We start from the raw sequence: 23,325 nt of genomic DNA on the forward strand, positions 1-23,325 counted from the left end.
ACTTGCTCCGCTTATTTTAAAAGGATACAAGTACTTGAAGTAAGTGCTGCACTTGCAACCTTTTTAAAACTCATTAGAACCCGCATGGCCTAATAGATAAAAAGGACATAAAAGCTACTTAAACGTAATTTTACATGGGCTGTTTTGGTTCTGCGCCCGTACCCACAGACCGCACGACGTTTAATTAGTTTGTTTTCCTTTAAACTGACTCTCGACTACTGAGTGCAACTTTAATGTTAACTTATGAAGTTGCCACGATATTGTTGACGCGATCAAAAATGTATAGTCAAGCTATTTGTGCTACACTATGTAAGCAACATTTTTTTAAAGTGAAAACTTCTTTAGCGGCGCTGGGCACTTTTTGAGGTGGGGAAAAAATGATAAACGAGACAGCGTAAGGCGATCACGTGACCGTAAGGGGCGTAAGGCGATCACGTGACCGTAAGCCCCGTAAGGTGGCTAAGGCTAAGGTGGTAAATGGAATTTAAATCAATAAAGAAAAACTCAATGTTATTTGACATTTATGTTGCGGACAAGGACGGAAAAGGATTTCAAGACTCTTTACCTATGTTCAAATAATTTGACGTTGTCATGGCAGTATGTAAATAAACATGTCAATGAAAAAGTGTGATCTTATTTGAGAATGATAATAATATAATAAATAAATATAATAGCTCCGCTAAACGTATGTATCGTGTTACCGGGCGTCGGTAACATAGTGAGGTAAGTTTTCACTTCTATCGGCACTCCCGGAGTGCAACCGTTGTTGCTTGTTTATCAGACATGTCACTTTCAACCTATATAAAACATGTTTTTATAAAGGTAGAAAGTAACCCGAAATGTTGTGATTGCCGCCACGTATTTGGATGCAGGCACTTTACCGTACTAGATGTGCATCAAAGGCACGAAGCGTGAACGCTATGTCTCATGAGCTCACTTCATCATACGGTGTAGTTTGTAGCTTTCTAAGCTTCGCTTTCAAAATGTAATTAGCTCGCTAAACTGCGGTGACAACTTGTTGAAATGCTGAACGTTAGGTAGGTACTAAGGCTGTTCTCTCCACATTATTAACTGATTTATTTTTAGTTGTTCAGGACAAAGTCAAAAATTATTTAAGCAGTGTATGTGTAGGATCTATCTATCTATCTAGGTATCTAATCTAATCTAATACCTTTAAACGAGCAATTCTTGTTTATTTATATGTACATATTTATTTATACATATATATATATTTCGGGGGATCTCTGAAACGGCTCTAACGATTTCGATGAAATTTGGTATATGGGGGTTTTCGGGGGCGAAAAATCGATCTAGCTACTCGTAGGTCTTATCTCTGGGAAAACGCAAATTTTTGAGATGTTATATGTTTTCCGAGAAAAGCTCGGTGTCCCAGATATTAATATTTATATTTATACGCGTCCTTTTATGAACAACCAATAATGTGCTCATTTTAATCATGAAAAGTATTTAGGTACCTACTTAAGAGCAACGAGCATTTTTAAATTATTTTAGTATATTCATATACCAATGCCGATTCTAGATTACGCTTTGCCTCTTGATATGTTTGTAGTCTCAACTGATCAATTTTATTTCTTGGAATATACTCGTAAGCAAAGCAAATCAGCGAAAACCTATCATAATGCCTATTGGTAACAATAACTGCCTTTAACTTTACCGTCGCTAGGTGAAAAGTCAGTATCGGCTATGGGGCGGAAATTGCACCCCAAGAGGGGGCGATTCTAATCTAGCCCTTGCGTGTGGGCTCGCTCCGATCATTAGCACCATCTACTGATAACTTCGCCCTCACTTTCCCTTTCTTCGCGTTGTTTAAAACTTTTAAAAAGTTCGATCGACGTGCCTTTAAAATTAACTCGATTTCTGATTTCGTGTAATTTTTGTCTTAATCTAAAAAAGAGGATTTATACTCGTTTTTAGGAGTAACGCCCGAAGGGAGCCAGCTACACATTTAATGACGCTTACACCAATCAATTTCTTAAAAGTTAACTGGAAGAAATCCCTTAACTTACGCACAAGACTTTATATTATTAATTAAAGTCGGACCGAAACATTACATTCTCTTTCACTCAAAATTAAACACTTTTTATGACTACAGAAATCACAACACTCTAGCATAGATTAGTTGATAATAGAGAAGATACTTCACTCATCACATATCCTCTACTTAAGTCTACGAGTTCCACTGTATAAAGCTCACGCAGGCCCTCGTGGTCAAATGCTCACGAAATTTTCCTGTAGGGACTAATTGAGTATTAGGTACACGGTATACTAAGTTTAGTCTAATCTCATACCTGCCGAAAGACGTACACTAATGCAGTTTCTCAAAATGTCAACGACCAAATGCAATACAACTCAGTCCGATCAGGATCGGGCGTATCTCTACACCTTATAAAACAATGTCCCCCGCCGCGTTTGTCTATTTGTTTGTATGTATGTTCACGATAAACTCGAAAACTACTGAACGGATTTTCATGCGATTTTCATCTATCAATAGAGTGATTCTTGGGGATGGTTTAAGTTTATAACTTGTCATACATACGAGTATACCAGGATTTCTACGTTATTACTCTCACACCCTAGAACCTAAATGGTTGCGCACTGTGCGGTGTGAAATGAGATAGGGATGTCGAGGTGGGACTACAGTATGAAGCTCTTCAAAAAAGGAGTGTACAGGTTTTTAAATGGTCGACAACGCGTATATAACACCCCCTGGAATTGCAGGCGGCCGTAGGCTAAGGTGATTGCTTATCATCAGGGGGGGCCGTTTGTTTGTTTACCAATGACGTGGTATAAAAAAGCGACAATTGAATGAGTAAAGTAGGTAATCTGTGCATCGATGGCGTGCGCCAGCCAATCAACCAAGTAGGTGAGCCGCCGTATTCGAACTTCAAGATATTCACAAGAGACGACACGTACTAGATCCATTCTAGATACGTTATAGTTTAGATTTCAACTAGTTCTCTTTTGCAGCGCAATTCGGGCAACCAATGTCACTTTTACGATAGATCGTGTTAGATATGTATTAGATGTGAATTAGATCTCTACGTAATATCTTGTGGCAATCGTTCAAGAGTATCTCCAGAATCGCGGAAATGTCAAATTTGACAGGTTAGATCTTAAACATATCGTTATCGTATCTTGGCGATGTCTAAGAGATATCTAATTAATGTCTGTTACAAAATCCGAATCGGGCCCATAGTCTACCGGCTGCCAACTTCTATAATGGGCGCCGTCGTTACAATTACAAACTCCGAATAAATGACACCTATAAAATTAACATTTGCCGGCCTCATTGTTATTGCAGGAATCGGACCTTTTTTAGCGTTACATAGCCAAGGCTAGCTAGTTAAACCCATCAAAAAACATCCTCCTTTTTAAAGTAAGTAAGACAATAATTACAAGATAGAGGAGCTGATTTTTCATCCGATATTTTTGATTATGTTAATGTTATGTAAATCTCGAATATAAGGACCCCACGTCTCTAAAATAAACATAATACATGCGCGATATATAAATAGCCACGTTTAGTGTCAGTACTTTTGTTGCAATATCCAATTTACTAATTAATATTTGATTAAGCTTTAAGCCTTTGACCAACCCAAGCATATTGCAATGTAATATGCAACATGGGAATTGCAACGTTTCATCTGAGATAATCCAGCAGCTGGCTTTGAGTTCGTGTGATCAAAGCTGAATCTCGCTGAATTATATAGGCCCTAGGGAGCTCCGTGACATGTCCTGCCATGTCCAGTACACCTGCTATGGAGCGGTATTCAGATTTCATATCTGTTAAGGTTTTGTTTTGATATTGTTCTGATACGATTGCTCGCTCTTAACCCCTGGAGCGCCCCAGAATTACCGTAGTATGGAACTCCTATACTAGTTACTAGCACACGTGTCTTGGTGTCTTGTTAGGGCGCTCCACGGGTTAAAGACACACTCTGATTAAAATTTCGGGGAACGTGCGATGGGATTACATAATCTAATCTCCCCATCTCCGTTCTGCCACCGTGGGACTAGACGCGAACTTGCTTTTCACGCTTACGTCGTTACTCTGCCACTGATTCACACTAAACGCTATGCATGCTTTATCATGCGAACGGCTAAAGAGTGGAATTCACTTCCTGCAAATCTATTCCCACTCCACTATAACTTAGTTTTTTATACTTAAATCAAGAGTGAATAGACATATTTTTGGTAAGCATGTTCCATCCTGGACTGCATCGGCACTTACCATCAGGTGAGATTGTGCTCTAATGCCGAAGCATGAAACGAATTTCACCAATAAAAAAAAATTAAGTGCGCATTCAAATGCAAGGTCTGACCGTTACACAATATTTACAGTATTCGGCAAATTCAAGAACCTATACGCGACGCATGTTACGAGCATAGCAAAAATAAATGTAAAAATCAATCATCATTCAGATCATATCGTAGGCACCAATTACCATAGCTAATGCGCTTTCTCACGCGAGTTCCATATATATATGTACACGGTATACCATGGTGTTATGGATGTCAACTACTGGGTGTATACGAGTATAACAACTCACGGTGCCCATACGTAGGTGCTCCTGTTCACGACATGTAAAATAATTGTCATGTGTGTGTACACACATTTATTCTGAGATTTAGTTGCGCTAATGTATAAATAATCTGTGCGCTACAAAAAAGATTTCAAAATTCCATTTACTTATTGCATGCGATAAGCCCGAGGTGAGGAGGTGAGAAGGAGTATTACTTCTGTATTATACGTATGACACTTCGCACCAAACGTAGGTATTTAGGCGTTTTCTAAAATAAATATTGAAAACCTGATTCTCACAGATCCTGGTGTTTTTGGGTTCTTTCAATTCAGAATCACTAGCATATTCAATCCTGATGATAAAAAAAAATGTCCCAAAAATTTGTATGAAAATTGTACATTCCACTACGTCACGTCCATACAAGTAAAATATTTTCTCATACTATAACGTGACGTAATGGAATGGACATTTTGGGACATTTTTTTTTAATGGCGGGATGGAGAATGCTGTCGATTCTGAGTAGAATGAGCCCAAGAATGTCCAGATCTGAAAGAATCAGGTTTTCGATATTTATTTTAGAAAAAGCCCATTTACCTACTCGTCGAGTATTCCTTATAATGTGGGCTCTAAGCTCGGGCTCTAAGGGACTCCCTGACACTTGCCTGACACGTGCGCATAGAGTTTATTTTTCATTATTGACCTGGATGCGAGTCCTTTAAGCCAAGCACATAACCAAAGAGTAGTATAGTATAGACTTTTATTCTTTGCTTGCTACCATATTTCCAAGCATAGGTAGTACTTATGCCATCTATACTCTATAGTGGTCAAGCCAAATTCTCAGTAAATACGAACAAAAAAACCTATACTCATCCTTTTCTTTTGGGTGCTAGTACTAGTGTAAGACAAAGATAGTATGATTATCTCTGCTATGTTTGAAATGAGACAGTCCTTTGACAAACTATTTATGCTTGCCATGGACTTGCTTTTGACCAAAGAGAATATAATACTTTACGTATTTTGGCGTGCTGTTAACAATATTGCAAAAATATTTGACGTTACTTGACATTTTGTTACATTGGTCTATGGAGTGTAGAGGTCATGTAGAGGTACATTAGTCCATGATTCCCATATGATTCATCCAAAAAGCTTTTCATGAAAAACGGGTCTATTTTTTTCTAGCAAATATGGCTTTGAAAAGAAATCACAAGTGCGCCTTAGGGCTCGGTAAGATTAATTATTTAAGGATCTAATAAAAGTACAAAAATAGTTTGGCACCTTTTACGTAATTGTAGTTGAAATTACATTCAGGGTCCGAGAGTATGCTTATCAAACAACCGAACGCGAGCTGGTGTAGTCGCGTGTGCAGAGAGGTTCACAAGCAGTTTTTGATATCCGAACGCCACCCTCTCATCTTCGATTATTTACGGAGCTACCTCGCTCTGGTGGAAGAGCGTCGGCGGTACTTTCTGGAAGGCAGGAGTGTCATTCATCCGCTTAGCATGTTCAGGTTTGGAAGTAGTTACTCTTCGAAGGCCGCAAAAATATTTGACACGCTTATGTTTCTACAATTACGATCGTGGCAGATATTTTTGCGGCCTTCGTTGTGTAACATATTATTGCAGGTGACTATACACTGTACTGGCCTCCGCTCGCGAATTAAACTTTAACCCCATTTCCACCCTCCAAGGGATAAACTTTACTTTGGTAGCGGTTTTTTAAACCTTTGGTAGCGGTGCAAGCTTCAACCGTTTAGGCTGTGCATTGTCTGTCAATATTTTATTTATATTTAGAAATATAATACCTATATGCTATTTTATTACTACTCAAAAATCTTTAATTATAATGTCGCTGTTTTTCATTGCAGTCTGTTTTGGAAAAGCTTAATGATATTCGTTAACCTTGGTCATTTAGTAGCGTCGACCCTGCGATTTTGTATTATAACAGAGCCTTTCAACATGTTATATATTGAAGATTGCGACATCATTCTCGCGATTATCCAAGTTATATGCCTTATCGATATAATAATATGTTTTAACATTGGTATTTTGAAGAGCGAATCAGCGTTGATAGTACTTGATCGTAGAAGAATTGCAAGGTGGGATTTTACTTACTTAATACATAGTTAATGTTGTTAAGACTGCGTCGACTGTCCAGTGGCGCCCTCGTTAGGGGAATCGTTAGTGGAAACACTATTTCGCCGCTAGAAAGTAGGTATGACACGAAAACTCGAGCCAAGATTAATAACATCAATTGCAATTTTGCGTTAGCCCCCTCTTAACGTGCGTACCTGCTAGTTAAGAGGAAAAGGGACGGCCGCTTCTCCATACAGATGTAGACCCCATTTTCCGCTCTGGATATCGACATTATGGAAAATATTTTTAACAAAATATTATAATAATGAAATATTTAAAAAAATCAAATGTAGGAGCATAGCTGTGGGTGATAGACAAGAAATTGTGTCAAAATATTTTAAATAATGTTAATATCCAGAGAGGAAAATGAGGACTACGTTTGTACCCATGAAAAGGCGATTTTGCGCGGGTCCTACACTTTCGTCTTAATAGTATCAGCATTCATCTGGATACGTGCACTGACCGCTATTGTATTTCACAGGGCATACCTTTTGAGCTACTTCATACCAGATCTGATATCGGCGACTCCGGTTTCCTTCATTTTGCTTATGATAAGAGAAAGGAGTCGCAAGGACATGTTGATCCCGGACCTCCTGCCTTTTTTTCGCGGCGTACGGATAGTCACTATTCTGGATGACCTGAAGACTCTCTTACAGGTTCGCTATAAAGGTCAATATGTGTCTAATTCGAGCAGTATTGTTCTTAAATAAGTCAAATAATTGTCAGTTGTTACCTAACAAAGGCCTAAATGGTAAATTATGACAGTTACAGTTTACAGTTACAGGCTATTGCGCCATCGCTCGAAAATATTGCACCATACCTTTGGCCTAGTCTTAGGTAGATGACGTTAATTTCAATATTTAACAAATTAACACATATCAGTGAAACAATAAGGGTCAAAGTCAAATGCGTTCTAACAGTTTTAATCTTATGTCAAAAGATGGCAGTGAATTTACTGTGGCTACATAATTTATACTTTGACAATCCGCCTCTATTTCAAATTCTCTTCCTACTAACAATGTTTTGGTATTAACTAATAGTTTTTTTTACAAATCAAGTAACACTATTTATTTTCCAGTATTTTTTGCCAATTGAATGAAGTAAATTATAATATGTATGCCTTATTTTACTCACTTGCTCACGCCAACGCCACTTTTGGCGAATTATCTCAAAAGTCTGTGATTCAGAATGATTTTAGGTAATTAAACTGTGTTTCTTTGGCAGACAGTGACTACTTCGCACCTCTGGTACCGAGTTATCCGGCACGTACTTCTTGTTATATTTGCCATACATTGCTTTACCTGTTTTTTCTATATACCCTCGTGTTTCAAACTTTATGGTAAGGTGTTATTTAATGACATCCTTGGTTACCAAGCAACAAGAGGCATTTTTAAATGTATAGTGATTTACACATTCTTGACAGTGAATGGGAGAGTTCCACAGGGATACACGGGTTTCCTCGATACACAAAACGTTTCTCGTGTTTTCTATGAAGCGTCGAGCAAGGAACGCTACATAAAAGCCATGTTTGTAGCCGCCTCTGCGTTTTTTAGTAAGTTCATTTTTACAAGCCTTTGTTACTAATTGTTTCATGTTTGTTGAGAAAAATAATGTTTGAAACAAATTTTCGGTGTTAATTTAAGGTAGAGGCAAACTGAGCATACCTAGGTACTTATATGAGTAAATAAAACAATTATAATGCGTCTCCGACCGTACGGCCGACACACTTATAAATCCTGAACCAAAATCTGGTTTCACGCCTGCCACTCTTTGCCAGTATGCTCAGTCCTTAAAGTACCTACTTGAGACTATGAAACTAATTTCGTCTACAGGTACTGGATTCAGCATGTTCAAGACTTATCATGGGTCCGAGATAGTAGTCAACTCATTTATAATGTTATTGGGAACCATGTTCAAGATGTACTCAGTTGGTAAAATGACGTTACTGCTTTGTCCTATCACTTATTTTAGGCGGCACTTATTCACTTATTTTTCCTGTGCCGGTACCATAATAATACTAACAGGCGGTCTAGCATGAGTTACGTTTTCGCGCGCTACTCCATACATCTTGCGCGACTTCAAGTCTCTCATAAGTTCTGTCACAATGGTTTTACCTGATAAAAAACTTAGTAACCGTTTAGCAATTTCTGCTGCTGACTGTACTTACGAATACGAACCGTGGTAGTGCTTACGAGCAGTAACAGCATGCATGTCATGTAACTTTTACTGATAAATTGGAACGAATTATCTATACGGATTGCAAGTGAATTTACGCAGTAGCCAGTGACTACGGTTACTGTAAAAAAAACTCAGTTTTAGTTAAAGTACTGCGTTAGTTCTCGCCAAGTATAGTCGACTGACTAGTAAAGCTGATACAAATATATAATGTTTTTGTAGTGTACTGGCTGCAAACGTACATGACCGTGTACAACTCGACTTTACGGTACCAGGAGTTATTGGATCAAGTTGAGGTTAGTCCAAAAACGAAACACTTAAAACATCTGCTAATCGGTCAATAGCAGATAGTGTTCACTGTTCAACTGTTATAATATGAGAGGCGATAAATGTAAATCTAATTAAATAAATAGTTGTTCAGTGTTTTTAATTAGTAGTTGCAGTTGGGTTTGCTCACGGGATGTCCCGCGAATGTTCAAAAACATAATTTCACGTCGGATAATGTGTGGGGATAATGTTGTACATTAAAAAGTAGATAAAGTGAAAAACCCAATACATTATGAAGGTGAATGACGTAAAATATAATTACGGCTAGGTGAGTTAGCCAACCAATTAGCTTAGTCGTATTTAGACGACCGGTCTGGCCTAGTGGGTAGTGACACTAGTGACCCTGCCTGCTAAGCCGATGGTCCTGGGTTCGAATCCCGGTAAGGGCATTTATTTGTTTGATGAACACTAATATTTGTTCCGGAGTCATGGATGTTTTCTATATATATAAGTATGTATTTTATCTATATAAGTATGTATATCGTCGCCTAGTACCCATAGTACAAGCTTTGCTTAGTTTGGGGCTAGGTTGATCTGTGTAAGATGTCTCCCAATATTTATTTATTATTTATAGTATGTATTTATAGAATACGCTTTCAATAACATAAAAATATATGTAAGACCCTAACCAGCCATGTATGTATACCTACTCGTATACGAAGAGCAAGAAAAATGTGTAGGTACAATTATTGTAATAACTAGACTATTTTGTACAGAAATTCATGAGTCACCACCAGTTTCCCGGGCCATTAATGAGGCGTTTGCGTGACTACTACGAATATCGCTTCCAGGAGCACTATTATAAGGAATCAGTAGCTCTCGGCTACCTCTCAGGTGCGTCCGTAGTTACTGATCGTACAATATGTCCTTTTTACAAGCGTTCACTTAGTTACAGTTGTTCATTCTGCATATTGATATTTGATTGTATGTATGCTACAGTACCGGCCGCAACCATTGTTAGAGTCTGGCTAGCAAAAATTGTTGACAGATTTCTCCTTGTTGTATCACCAATTGTCTATGATTTAAAAAAAAGCTAAAAGTCAGTTGTTAATTTGTCATTCATACAAATTGTTTGCGGTTTATAAAGGGTTTATTTTAAATAATATTAATAATGTCTATACTCAGTGAGGTCCGCAAACTATTATTTAAGCTGGTAAATAATTACGACAATATGCGAAGTCGACGTGTAGCGTTGTATAACGAAAAACTGCAATGTTTACAAGTCCTAAACAAATGTAAACAAATTAGGAGGTCGGTGCTCTATAAATATTTTGATACTTAGCATTTAGCATATTTGGCATAGTACTTATGTAAATTTTTTGATGATGGATTAATATTACGGTATTATCGAGCTAGGTCTATTTACCCTACATTTCATTTTTCGCCTTGTTACAATGGTATATGGTGAGAAAGTGTAAACATATGACACTTTCAGATGCTGAGAAGTGGTGCATTTAGGTTGCCTAGTTATATAGTTATATTTATTGTCAGTACTTACTTACTTGTAGATTTATTATTATTATTTTGTATTTTAATTATCACTAACCTTAATTAATTTTAAGATTTATTTGTTGTTGTACTAACAATTATGGATCGTATGGATTTGAAATAAATAAATAATTGAAATTTAATTGAATTATCGTTGACTGTACAAAATAGTGGTAGAATTATGTGAGCTGACTTTGAGTGCACGTCAACGTATATTTAACTTATTTCCTTAGCTACTTTATGTGTGCACAGAAAATCTAAAATATTTTCTAGTATCAAAACTATAATTCCTACTACACAACGTGTGACCAGCCCAAGATTTTTTTGAATTTCCCGCCAAATGTGTGTGTAATATTTCAGTAGCCAGACTCTATGTACTATGTTAAAGATTGCCTGTCAATCTAAAATAACAATCGGAATCATGTCAAATGTCATAGATCAAGATACAATCACTTATTGTACCTCCTAAATTCGGGTTTTCGTATTATTCACTCCACAAACCTTACGTTTTGGTACATTCAAGTGGCTTTTAGCGGCCACTACGCAACTTTAAAGTGGTAACGTTTTTCTTTTGTAGTCTGCCTCTTTCGCACTCATGAAATGTTCATATATACACGATGGCTTCCCTTTTGCACACTTCAATTATCTTTACGCGTGTAATAAGTGTCATTGTACATTTGTGGAAAGTTCATAGTTGTGGTAAATTCGATTATTTTAGTCGCGTTGAGTATGATCATCGCTTTTAGTTTCCGTACCACGCACATTCTACTACTTCAATTAGCTTATCTTTGGTAGACCATATGTGATAGCAACAAGGTTTAAGAATGTTCAGTTAACAATGTCGGCATTAGAAACTTGTAGCAGAAACGATTAATTTGTCTAAAACTTAACCAAAAATTTAATTCCAGCACAACTTCGGGATGAGATACGTCTCAATACTTACCAGATCTTGGCGGACAAAGTGGCGGTCCTTCAGAATCTGCCGCCGGCATTCTTGGGCAGAGTCATGGGCTATCTTGAACTCGATGTAAGTCCTCAAATCACTCACCGTACCACAAACGTAAACGTAAACACAAACCGTTTCAGTTGAACTTATCTACCTAGCGAAGCATTAAGGCTCTTAGGAGACGTGAGTCGGCTAAGGGGCATTTGTGCATTTTGTTTAGTTTGTCTCTAGACTAGAGTATGCATCTATCAGAGCAAAAGCGAGGTCACCAAGTGGTTCGAGGATGCTCTTTCTTGGTATATTTTCCCTCTCGCACCGCATTTACCGACGCATGTTTTACTACCACAGTATGTCAAAGTGTACCTATCGCTAATAGAATGTTATGTCTTTTTTAAAGATATTCTTACCTGACGACCTTGTCTTCCATGTCGGAGACTTATGCAAGCATGTGTACTTTGTTTGCACGGGGACCCTGGCTCTTTATACCGTGAAAGGGGTTGAGGTTAGTTCAAGAGCACATGCTTAATACATACATTATCCTCAGTAATAGGGACCGACAAAGAAGAGAGTGAAGCTAAAACTCCGCTTGTTATACTTTCGTAGGAACTTGATTGTAATGGTGGAACATCAACCCTCTGTCACTGCAGTTTGTGCAGTTAGCTTAATCTATTATCTTATTATATTCGTGTAGGCAATGCACTTTGAAGACGGTGACTTTGTCGGCGGCGTGTCGTTGCTGACGTTGAGTGCCAGGCGCGTTACTACACTGGTGGCCATTGAAATCACGCACACCTATCGACTGAGCTTCGATCATTTGAGGTGATTACTGAAATGCTAATGCTCATAGCTCATAGTTTCATTGGTAGTTTGAGTCTATTTAAAACATTTATGTGTAATATACCCAGTATAGCTATTGGTACGTGTGTGAAATGCAGTTAATAGTTTCCAACATTTCAGAGAACTAGCCAAGCTTAACCCAGCGTTGCTGGACCGTATCAAGAAAGAGACGTTCATACGTTTCTCACAGATCACGCACATTGACGAGCTAATCCTCATCGAAGGATCTCCCGCTGAGGATAATTAGGACGAGTAAGTACCTATCTACTGCAAAACCGGCCAAATTTATTGTTCTTAGTTATTTAGTAATATGTTATCAGCACTTAGTTTTGAGCACTGAGGCAAAAACGACTCCAATAAGACCCGCAGATCGAGTAAGGTTTGTGATATCTTCTCCTCAAATGTACCTATGCTTATCCAACGAAAATTAAATATCCTTTGCTGCATATGCTCGGAAATGTTCACCTTATTGTACGGGAACACAAGAATTTCTTCATTTTGGTCAAAGTATTTTTTTTAAATCATTACTGTTTTAGCGGAAGGGAAGTTGTACGAAAATTTTCTATGGACCTCTACATGTAAAGTTGGGATGAAATTTTAACCCCGATCCCCATATAGCAGTGGATAAACTGCTGTAAGAGCGACCTGACTAGGGATTTCAATTACTGGATCCAGCATTGCTGATCCGCATGTTTGTTAAATAATGGTGCATAAACCTCCGATTCTAACCCTTTTCTAGGTTCTTTATTCTATATCAATGTTTTCTAGGTAAAAATAATCTAGTGCATAATTAAATGTGTGTGCATAAAAAAATATACCGAAACGATGACTGTTGAATCCACGCTGGAACCAGACGAATTCGGTCCGATCCAGCATAAATCCAGCTGAACATAGTAATTTCAATCGGGACGAGGGTTTCAAGATCTCATCCACATGGAATCCAGTCATTAGTAAATGTAAGCGTAAACGAATATCGACAGTCGATAAATCGAATATCGTTAGTGTTGTGTGTCGACAGAGTGACATCCCTAGTGCGCAAAACGTTCAAGCGGATAAACAAGACCAAGTGCGGGTAGTTCGAAAAACTCGCGCGGTTAGACGATGCTGATGTCAACTTAAGTCTTCTCCGAGACCACGGGGACAACGCCGTCCTCGAAACGTCGGAGGTAAATCTTAAAACTTAGATACGCGATTAAGTCCCGTTGTATAATTTAATAATGTGTAAATCCAGCTGGATTGAAAAGGTGCTGGATTACAATCCCTAGTCCTGACATTTAGTACAATTGAGTGTATAAATACCAATTAGCCGGGAGTCCCATCCGGATTACCTTCTACAAATCTGGGTGTCCAGCCTCCGACCATTCCTTAAATTGAAAGGATCCATATCATTAAAAACAACGATCCTTAACATTAGGTATTTTCAATTGAGATGAAATTTGAATATTATATTTTAAGTAAATAATGCATTAATGTGAAACGAGATTAAAGAACGGTTAATAGAGAGATGAAAAACACCGACTTTTATGTAATCGTAATCATTTATTCGTTGCAACTAATATGGTATTACAAAATGTTAGGGTCCATGTACAATCATGGACAACATATATGTAGGTATAATTTATATCCATTAACACTTTAAATATGTATTTCCTAAAAGCGGATTGCAAATTTGCAACACGCACAATCTACGAACTGATGAACCGTCAACGGCAAATATGGCGGCGGCAGCTGTCATCCCATGTCATACGTAACTGTCAAACTTTTCACACAAGTACATTTTAAGGATGACGATGACTTTGATAAACGGTTATAGTGTAATCGGCCGTGAGTAAGCTGCGGGGGCATGGAATGAGTTTTATGGTGGTGCACAAATAGTAGAACTGAACCATAATAATTAAGTTCGTGGTGATAGGGATAGCCATACAATAGCAATATTTATTTATTACGTACGATCCACATAGATCAAAGGCACCAAAGGTCAGCCAGGGAACCTTTGACCAGCCTTTAGTGTCTATTTAAGGCTTTAAAATTTAAATATCAAACTCTTAAATGTATTAATTAATTATTATATACCTATCTACTAATTTTTTTAAATTTGTTTACTAATTTTACTAACATAGGTAATTAAGAAGTCATGATGATGATGATGATGAATTAAGAAAAGTTAAATGATAGTAGTTTACTAGTTTAAAAAGAGCATATTTGATTTAATTATACGAGCTAGGCAAATCGACCTATCTGATCAGGAAAATGGCGCCAATCTCATCTAGCGTCCACACGTACACAATTTAATCACCAATTTGCATTCCATAGATACTAACTTCGAAAATTGGCATTTTTGTTTCCGCACTTGCTGATTTGATCGGGGAATCAAATTTGCGTCCGCACGGCCTGATTCGATCGGACAATTTCATCAGATTGGCGAAAAATTGTCTCGTCTGGACTCCACTTTAGACAGATTTATGTGGAACACTTGTATTTCCCTTGTAGATACTTCTATGAGACCTGCTGATCAGACAATTCAGACACAACGTACACAAAGGGGTATCTTTGGCCATCATCACATCCACGGGCATCCCAAGGCCCCGCCGTCCCACCTCGGCCCGCTCTTGATCAAATAATCACACCTCCGCTGCATAAGCTCGAGTACTTTTGGGAACCTTCCACGGCATCCGAACGACGCGACGGTATGTAAGACGTGACTCTCAATACACTCGGGCTTACTCGGTTCTAAATAGTGAAAAATAAAGTGTTGATATTTTAAGTGCTAGGAGCTTATAATTTTATAGAGTTAAAATTATATGCAAGCAATAGTTTTGGAAGTAAGAATTCAATTCACTCATAATCTTAATGAAAAATAGATCTATGGATTTTATGTTTAGACATGCCTTATTTATTATTAATAGAGTGATTTCTTACTTTTAAGCAAAGTTCAAAAAGCGTGTTGTATGACGTTGATGTATCTACGCGCTACGGTAGAGTCTGTCGAAGCTAACTTTGCACCGATTCAAATAGAACAAAGTGAGGTAGTATGTATCATAATAAACGTCATTTTTCATAGGAATTTGGCATTAGTGATGACATTGCCACACTTTGTAATTAGTTATTAGTTAGTTATAAATTAGTTATCTAATAATAATATATCAATACATGTAGAAAAGTAAATTCAAAAATAAAATAAAAACAAGTTAACGAAAACAAAGTAACGAGACATTTTATTTGAATTGTCGATACAAGATACAAAGATCCTGTGTCCTATGTCCAGGTATATACCTTCTTATCTTGCATGAAGTAGTGACAAAACTGGAATCTTCTTAAGCGTATGTTACTTCAATATGGTATTTTATCGTACAATGTACATGGAACAACATTCAAGCGTTCGACGAACGTTTCCAAACTAACATTAAGTCCGGAACACATACAAAGTGCTTTACAAACAAAAACGTGAATACTAAGCAGATATTATATTAAAGCAAAGTGGATTATCTTCTTTTTTTTGTAATTTTTTCCAGGGAACTAATGTAGGTATTTGCAAAGAATAAGTAGGTATAATAGTGTCTTAGGTGGCAAGTGACAGTTGATAAAAAAAGTTGGCCATAATATACGAATAGCGGCTAGTGGACAGGCCCAATTCTGTCGCCATATCCGGTCGGGACAGGGAAGAGCGAAATCCGAACAGACCCCTTAAAACACTCAATATTGTGATGTATCGATAAAACAAAATATAGGTCATAGTTAAAGTGAGTATATAGTCAGCAAAACTATAAGAGCGCGAGACTTTTAAAATAATATGGACACAACTTTATTCTTAAGACAGTAAGCATGTGTAGATATTTTAAACAGTAGTCCGCTTAGCCATTTGTACTTAATACTGTTCACTGGTAAATATTACATACTATTTTCTGCCCGCGAATTCGTCTGCGTGGAATGATGTTGATGATTGATGCAAAATATCCTATAACCTTTTCCAGGCTTCTATCTCCATACCATATTTCATCTAAATCGGTTCAGCTGTTTAGGCGTGAAAAGGTTACAGTCAGACAGACCGTTTTACTTTGGCATTTATAGTATTAGTAGGGATAATATGTATGAGGTCCACTGATGGCCGCGGCGAGCAGGCCCCGTAGACAACATGCCAATCGCTAACGCTCCGTGGCGAACGAAACGCAACTGTCACTGTCACACTAATAGACACAAAGCGATTCGATGGCGAAGCGATAGCGATTGTCACCTTGGCTAGGCCGCCAGAGCAACAGCTTTCAGACATCAAATTCTATCCTTACTTAGATTAATAAAGAAACAGCAAAAACATGTAATTGTTTTTGATAGGCACCTCCTTCTTAATTCGTTCTTATGAGCGCTTCAATTTTTATCTATATTTTTCACCATAGTGATTAATACGTTCGAGAACGGAGTGAAAACATTAGTCAAACCTTCAGGTACCTGCATTTAAAAAAAAGGTATATCGACTTATATAACAACACATAGTAAATGCTTGTTGGCCTCTTATATATACATACCTACTCTACTACAAAATGTATAGGTACTCAATAATTATTATGCCTCGATAATTCATATACTACACTCTCACTTAGTTAATAAATAATGTGTGCCGTTCCCTTCACCTCCACTAAAATTCCAGTACGTGAAATGACCCCCAATGCTCATCACAACACTAGTCGCCAACACGACGCACACCGGGCGTGCCGACCATTTTCCATTTGTGACTCATCGTTCCCAAAAAGCTTATACATCATTTTGAAGTTTCTTGAAGTGAACGTTATTAATATCAACATAAAGTTGAGTTTGGAGTACAAGTTTCCAATGCTATTACCTTTTTGAAAACGAGTGTCTCATTTTATTACGATGGGTATTTAATCGGAAAACTTCGATTGACACCGGGTTTGACTCTGCGAGGCGCTAATGGCGGATAGATGTCGTATAAGTATGTAGTGGTCTTAGAATTCAGAGCGCGACAACCCCGGCGACACGATGTATGCCTTGCCGCAGAAACTCGCGCCAGAGCACATCATAATCGTGGCCGTCCCTCATGGTCTACGGTGCACTTCTTACAATTTATTCAAAACTTTCTATGAAGATTAACTGTCTTTACAACACACTTTTCTCTGTCAGAACTCGGCCCCAGGTGGGGCTCCGGATTACTCCATGATTAATGACTGCTGTCGATGGGAGTTTGACCACGATTCACTCTTTTTTGCATGAAACTGCTTTTGATAATTTTAAGCCGACTCCTAAAAGGTTTTTCGGTTACATATTAGGGTATCAGGATAAGCTCCCTGTAGTCCCTGTATATAGTTATTTGTGTACAACAAGAGATCAAAGTTTGATATTTCTTCGAGTGCTTATTTTGAGTCCCGTGCAAGCGAAAGATTGTATAGTAGATTCACGAGCGTAGCGAGTATGATATAACATTGATAAGAACGAGATTAACAAAACAACTAGAAGGATTAATTGCTTTTTAAAGTCTAAGTATAATATGCATTCGTAATGTAACGCAACAGGTCATGACGATGCCGAAAAGTTTTGAATTAGGTACCTACCTTTTAAATAGAGCATAGGTAACGTATTTTTAGGGATTATGCAGGTTCTACCGTCTGTCCGTTCATCCAGATCCATCTTGGTATTCTTGGCAATACGTATGCAGTTTCATTCCGGTTTTATAGTCATTTCCCTGCGACATTGATATTTAAGATTGCAGACGTACTCGTATATTAATCATACTTATCGTTGTTAATTGCCGTTAAGTGTTACACTCGTATATGTATCTGGGGTATATAGTACAATAAAAACCTCAAGCACTTTGTTTCGCAACAGGTCAGAGAGGACAGTCTCTTTATAACTTTAGTGATTTCCTTTTTTTACTGGATTTAAAACATTGATAAAGCGTTTGGGCAAGTTTTTGGTCATAAATGGTTACAATCTTAGTATCAAACTGTTTTATAGTCTTTTCGACCGAAATTGAGGTTTTCAAAACAACCAGGGGTGCATTTTTCATGTTTGTTGTTTAGTTAGGCTAGGGTTAGAGTTGCGGGGTCAAATTGCAGTATCTATGTGTGGTCTTTATGGGGCGAACTACGTACCTACTAGTGTATTATGCATTAAGTATTCATTACACCTCACCTCCACCTCCTCACCTTACCTCACCACCACCTCACTCACACCTCGTGGCCCCCAACAACTAGATCTGACCAAGTTCACCTCAGCCAAATTCCATCAAGCGGTGAGGGCTACGGGACATCAAGACCGTTGGAGACAAATCACAGGAGCTGCAAAACCAAGGGGTCACGATCCTCAGTAATGAGGGGTCAACAAAGAAGAAGAGTGTAAACGCTATAGTCTAATATAATAGTCAATTTGGTAACAACGCACCCAATATTTCCTGGAAATTCGCTGAAACCATGCAGCGATTTATGCAACGAATCTTTTTTCTGATTCATAGCCCTTTTTGTAGCTCTTGAATAATTTGTATACTGTGTCTGTGACCATAATGATTCAGGTTCTAAATTTCTAAAAATTCAGATCATGTGTCATAGTCATAGAAAGAAGGTAAATGGCCCGTCCTCTCTGGACGCATTTTCAACGCAGGCGCCTTTTCTCGCTGCGAGGATAAACCGTTCCCGCGTCACATATTTACTCATATGTAATACTTATAGGTACCTATATATATCGTATGACGTGCCGTAGTACATAATTATGGCGATGGTGTTTCGTTTACGAGCGTTGCTGCTATGATTTGTTTTGCCTGGTCTACATTATTATAGTGCCACGTTTTATGACTAATGGTCATGTCGTTATTAACTAACGGTCTACGTCCAGTGGTAAACAGTAAATATCGTCCCATAATATATCACGAATATCTATCGGATGAATATTCTTGTCGATCAATATCCAAGGAATCTACCTACATGTACTAGGTACCTATAGTAGAGAGCAATGCTCGAGTTACTGTAAAATATAAGTACCTACCCAAATATTTATGCCTATAATATTTCACGATTTTCCTTGGTTTCTCCAGGACGCCGAAGAATATTCAGGTCCCAATGTCTTGGCAATTGCACCAACTTTGAAGTAGGTACTGGCGGTCTAGCAGAATCCATACATCTAGCGCGACTTCAAGTATGGACTCGCGTGCGAGATCGCAAGTCATGCTAGACCGCCAGGTGTGTTCTTGAAATAAAAATAAAAAACCGGAAAACATATCTACTATTACTGGTGTGCCGTAAAGGCTACTTTTACATACATATATCCTAAAAAACCATAGTAAACCAGGTAAACTACATCCTGCGTCACCGGCTTACCAAAATGTAACTCTCGCTACCCATAACCCATAAACTAAATATCCTAATACTTAAATCTCTAACAAATGGCCTCGTGATTAGTCGTGATCGTCTAGTCTAGCGTTAGGACCCCTCGAAGTGAACCGCGGTACCCTAAGTTCTTTAATGAGTATCAGCTAAATTTTGGACTCTGATTTTATTTACAATGACCTGGACTTTGGGAAAAATATATTATGAAATTGGAAGCACATTTATTATGATGTTAACGAGTAACTTACTAGAATAATTTATTAAAATACAGAAATAGTACTGAAAGTTACCAGAATTTATTATTGTAATGTAAATGTTGTTATATTTTACTTCAAATAATGTTATTTAGGTAAATGCAGCATATATGATAATATGAATATAAAAGAAATATGTTTGGTAAAATGAGTTTAAAAATGGGGTTGGTAAAAGCCTGCTACAATCTATTAAGCCTCCGGGATAACATATGAGTAGCACTCCTGGGGTATGCCCATTTACACCCTAGCATTTAATATTATTATCTACCAGCTTCTATTCGAAATATGCTACCCATACGCTCGATGCAGGATTGGGGGCTCCTAGTCCAATCAGCAAGGTCAATTGGAACTCCTACCCTACTCTTTAGCCAGACGGGCTATGACCAACACTTCGGAACCTATGCGTGCCTAGATGACTATGAAGAGAAGTGTCAAAGTATCCATCAGTCATCAAAATTACTATTCTTTTTTATTTCAAAAGCTAGGGATGCGAATCCCATTTCCATTGCCCAGAACTAAAATATAAACTGTATTTCTAGTCTTTTAGAAGTATAAACGAAGTACTAAGTTTATTTGTTAAACTATATACTAAATTTTATGAGACTGAAATATCAAGATGAGCATTATTTCACTCAAATCATCCTTTGGATTACTCTTGCCTGCCAAAGGTTCCCTAAAACAGCTAGACGTCGATTTTCTATCTCCGAATAGACTGTGTTCCTAATCCCAACTTGATATTTAAGATTTAATTGTGTAAATACCTTAGAAACATGATTTTAATACTCAGTACCTCGTCTTTACACCAGAAAACCAGAATTTCGTAAATGAAAATAGAGATAAGATTTGACATTAATTATTTTCCCCAAATAAATTAAAAGATTGGAAGATTTAACCAAATGAAACCAATTTCAGTATAGCGAAACCATAGTTGAAGTCCCTTAAAAGAAGAAATATATCAGATTTATAGACCAAGGCTAAAACGAACCCTAAATTTTGAATAATTAGTGTGTGAATTTACCCTAAACCTACCCTTGTCCCTACTCTAGTATAACCAAAGCACAGTTCGTACTTACCATCGACCTGGTACTTTGGAATATACGAAAGTGTATCCCTACTAAGAAGCTGTAAGAGTTCGGCGAGCGATTCCGAGAATGCAACCTAACAGCTCGTGGACTTGTCTCCCCCCATGGCGGGTTGCACAAAGGCAGGGTGGCAACATGGGTAAGACAGGGCCCTATTATGTATATAAGTGGTATAAATAAATATATTTAATATACGAAGCCTCCAAATACTGTAGATTTCAAATGGGCCCAGATTACTCCGGATGATGCGCACGTGACATCCCCATTATTCATCTAACAGCTGGACATTGGAGAGCTAAGGAGGGAGACGTTTTTCACCTTCTATGTTGGTAAAGAGAAGGTGCCAAGATAACCCTCATCTTGGAGCAAAAAGACTCCTAGACAGCTCACATTTAACACCGCAAGGGGTGAGCGGTCCAGTCGGACAAACAGTCAGTCCAAACAATGATCTGGTTTTAAACTATATAGCAAAAGACCCCATAGTAAAACACTAAAATAACTAGGTTCAATTTTACGAACCAAACTACTCACAAAATCAAGCTAACTAAACACAGAAGTGAAATTTCCTTAAACACCGCTATCTAAGTTCAGTTTTATGACGATATTGTCCCCACAAAACCAAACACAGACACGCTTTCCAAGCCCCTGTTATGCAACGATATTGTCCCTGCATAACGTGACGGCACTTAGAAAACACAGTGTAGAAAACTTCACTATAACACCACACAGTAGCAAAGAATCCCCGCAACAGCCCAAGTTCAGTTTTACGACGATATTGTCCCCGTAAAACTAAACACAGACACGCTTTCCAAGCCCCTGTTATGCAACGATATTGTCCCTGCATAACGTGGCGGCACTTAGAAAAACACTGCGTAGGAAACTTCACTATATTTAAATCCCGTACACGGTAACAAAGAATCTCCACAAAAGTCTAAGATCAGCTTTACGACGATATTGTCCCCGTAAAACCAAACACAGACACCATTTCCACGTTTAAATTCACCAGGATAATTCCCGGCAAAAACAAACATAGTAACAGTAGTAGAGGAACTTTGCTCACCGAATATTTAAACGCCCGAGAACCAGAGTCACTGCTAGCCGATGGTTGAAGAATGAATGAATACCGGCGGTCCGCACCTGCCTTTTATACTCTTTTACTGGCGACATACTGGCGACATAACGGCGACATAACGGCGACATAACGGCGACATAACGGCGACATACTGGCGACATAATGGCGACATAACGGCGACATACTGGCGACATACTGGCGACATAATGGCGACATAATGGCGACACAATGGCGACATAATGGCGACACAATGGCGACATAACGGCGACATACTGGCGACATACTGGCGACTGGCGACATAATGGCGACATACTGGCGACTGGCGACATAATGGCGACATAACGGCGACATAATGGCGACATAACGGCGACTGGCGACATAATGGCGACACAATGGCGACATAACGGCGACATAATGGCGACATAATGGCGACACACTGGCGACATAATGGCGACACACTGGCGACATAATGGCGACATACTGGCGACACAATGGCGACATAACGGCGACATACTGGCTACATAATGGCGACATACTGGCGACATACTGGCGACTGGCGACATACTGGCGACATACTGGCGACTGGCGACATAATGGCGACATAACGGCGACATAATGGGGACATAACGGCGACATAACGGCGACATAACGGCGACATAATGGCGACATAACGGCGACATAATGGCGCCATAACGGCGACATACTGGCGACATATTGGCGACATAATGGCGACATAACGGCGACATATTGGCGACATACAGGCGACATAATGGCGACACAACGGCGACATACTGGCGACATAACGGCGACATAATGGCGACATACTGGCGACACAATGGCGACACAACGGCGACACAACGGCGACATAATGGCGACATACTGGCGACACAATGGCGACATAATGGCGACATACTGGCGACATACTGGCGACATACTGGCGACATACTGGCGACATACTGGCGACATACTGGCGACATACTGGCGACATAATGAGACAAACATTAATCAGAAAGTACCAGGATACCATGACTGAGGAAGAGGTCATTTGCCCCGTACCTATTAGCGATGTGCAACCGACGACCAGTGATTTATTATGACAAATGTTTACCAAAAGTACCAGGCTACCATAACGGAGGAAGA

General features: G+C 38.6%; 1 protein-coding gene across 1 annotated transcript; it reads left to right on the plus strand.

The window, feature by feature from the left end:
* Positions 1-5,832: 5,832 nt before the first annotated feature.
* Positions 5,833-12,696, plus strand: LOC134660684 (potassium voltage-gated channel subfamily H member 2-like). The gene is made up of 10 exons (XM_063516464.1): positions 5,833-6,051; positions 6,409-6,639; positions 7,158-7,332; positions 8,454-8,607; positions 9,074-9,147; positions 9,895-10,066; positions 11,575-11,693; positions 12,010-12,114; positions 12,304-12,431; positions 12,570-12,696. The coding sequence occupies exons 1-10, from the start codon at positions 5,864-5,866 to the stop codon at positions 12,694-12,696; spliced, it is 1,473 nt and encodes a 490-aa protein (XP_063372534.1). The 5' UTR covers positions 5,833-5,863.
* Positions 12,697-23,325: the final 10,629 nt, after the last annotated feature.

The sequence above is a fragment of the Cydia amplana genome, chromosome Z (genome assembly GCF_948474715.1).
Source record: "Cydia amplana chromosome Z, ilCydAmpl1.1, whole genome shotgun sequence".
NCBI classification, from domain to species: Eukaryota; Metazoa; Arthropoda; class Insecta; order Lepidoptera; family Tortricidae; genus Cydia; species Cydia amplana.

What these genes read in the sequence shown, in the direction of transcription:
- LOC134660684 (XM_063516464.1), top strand. Translation starts at nt 5,864, where the DNA reads ATGCTTATCAAACAACCGAACGCGAGCTGGTGTAGTCGCGTGTGCAGA. An exon ending in ACCTGAAGACTCTCTTACAG is followed by an intron (nt 7,333 to 8,453) that starts GTTCGCTATAAA and finishes ACTCTTTGCCAG; the next exon opens with TATGCTCAGTCCTTAAAGTA. An exon ending in TTTTTACAAGCGTTCACTTA is followed by an intron (nt 10,067 to 11,574) that starts GTTACAGTTGTT and finishes ATTTAATTCCAG; the next exon opens with CACAACTTCGGGATGAGATA.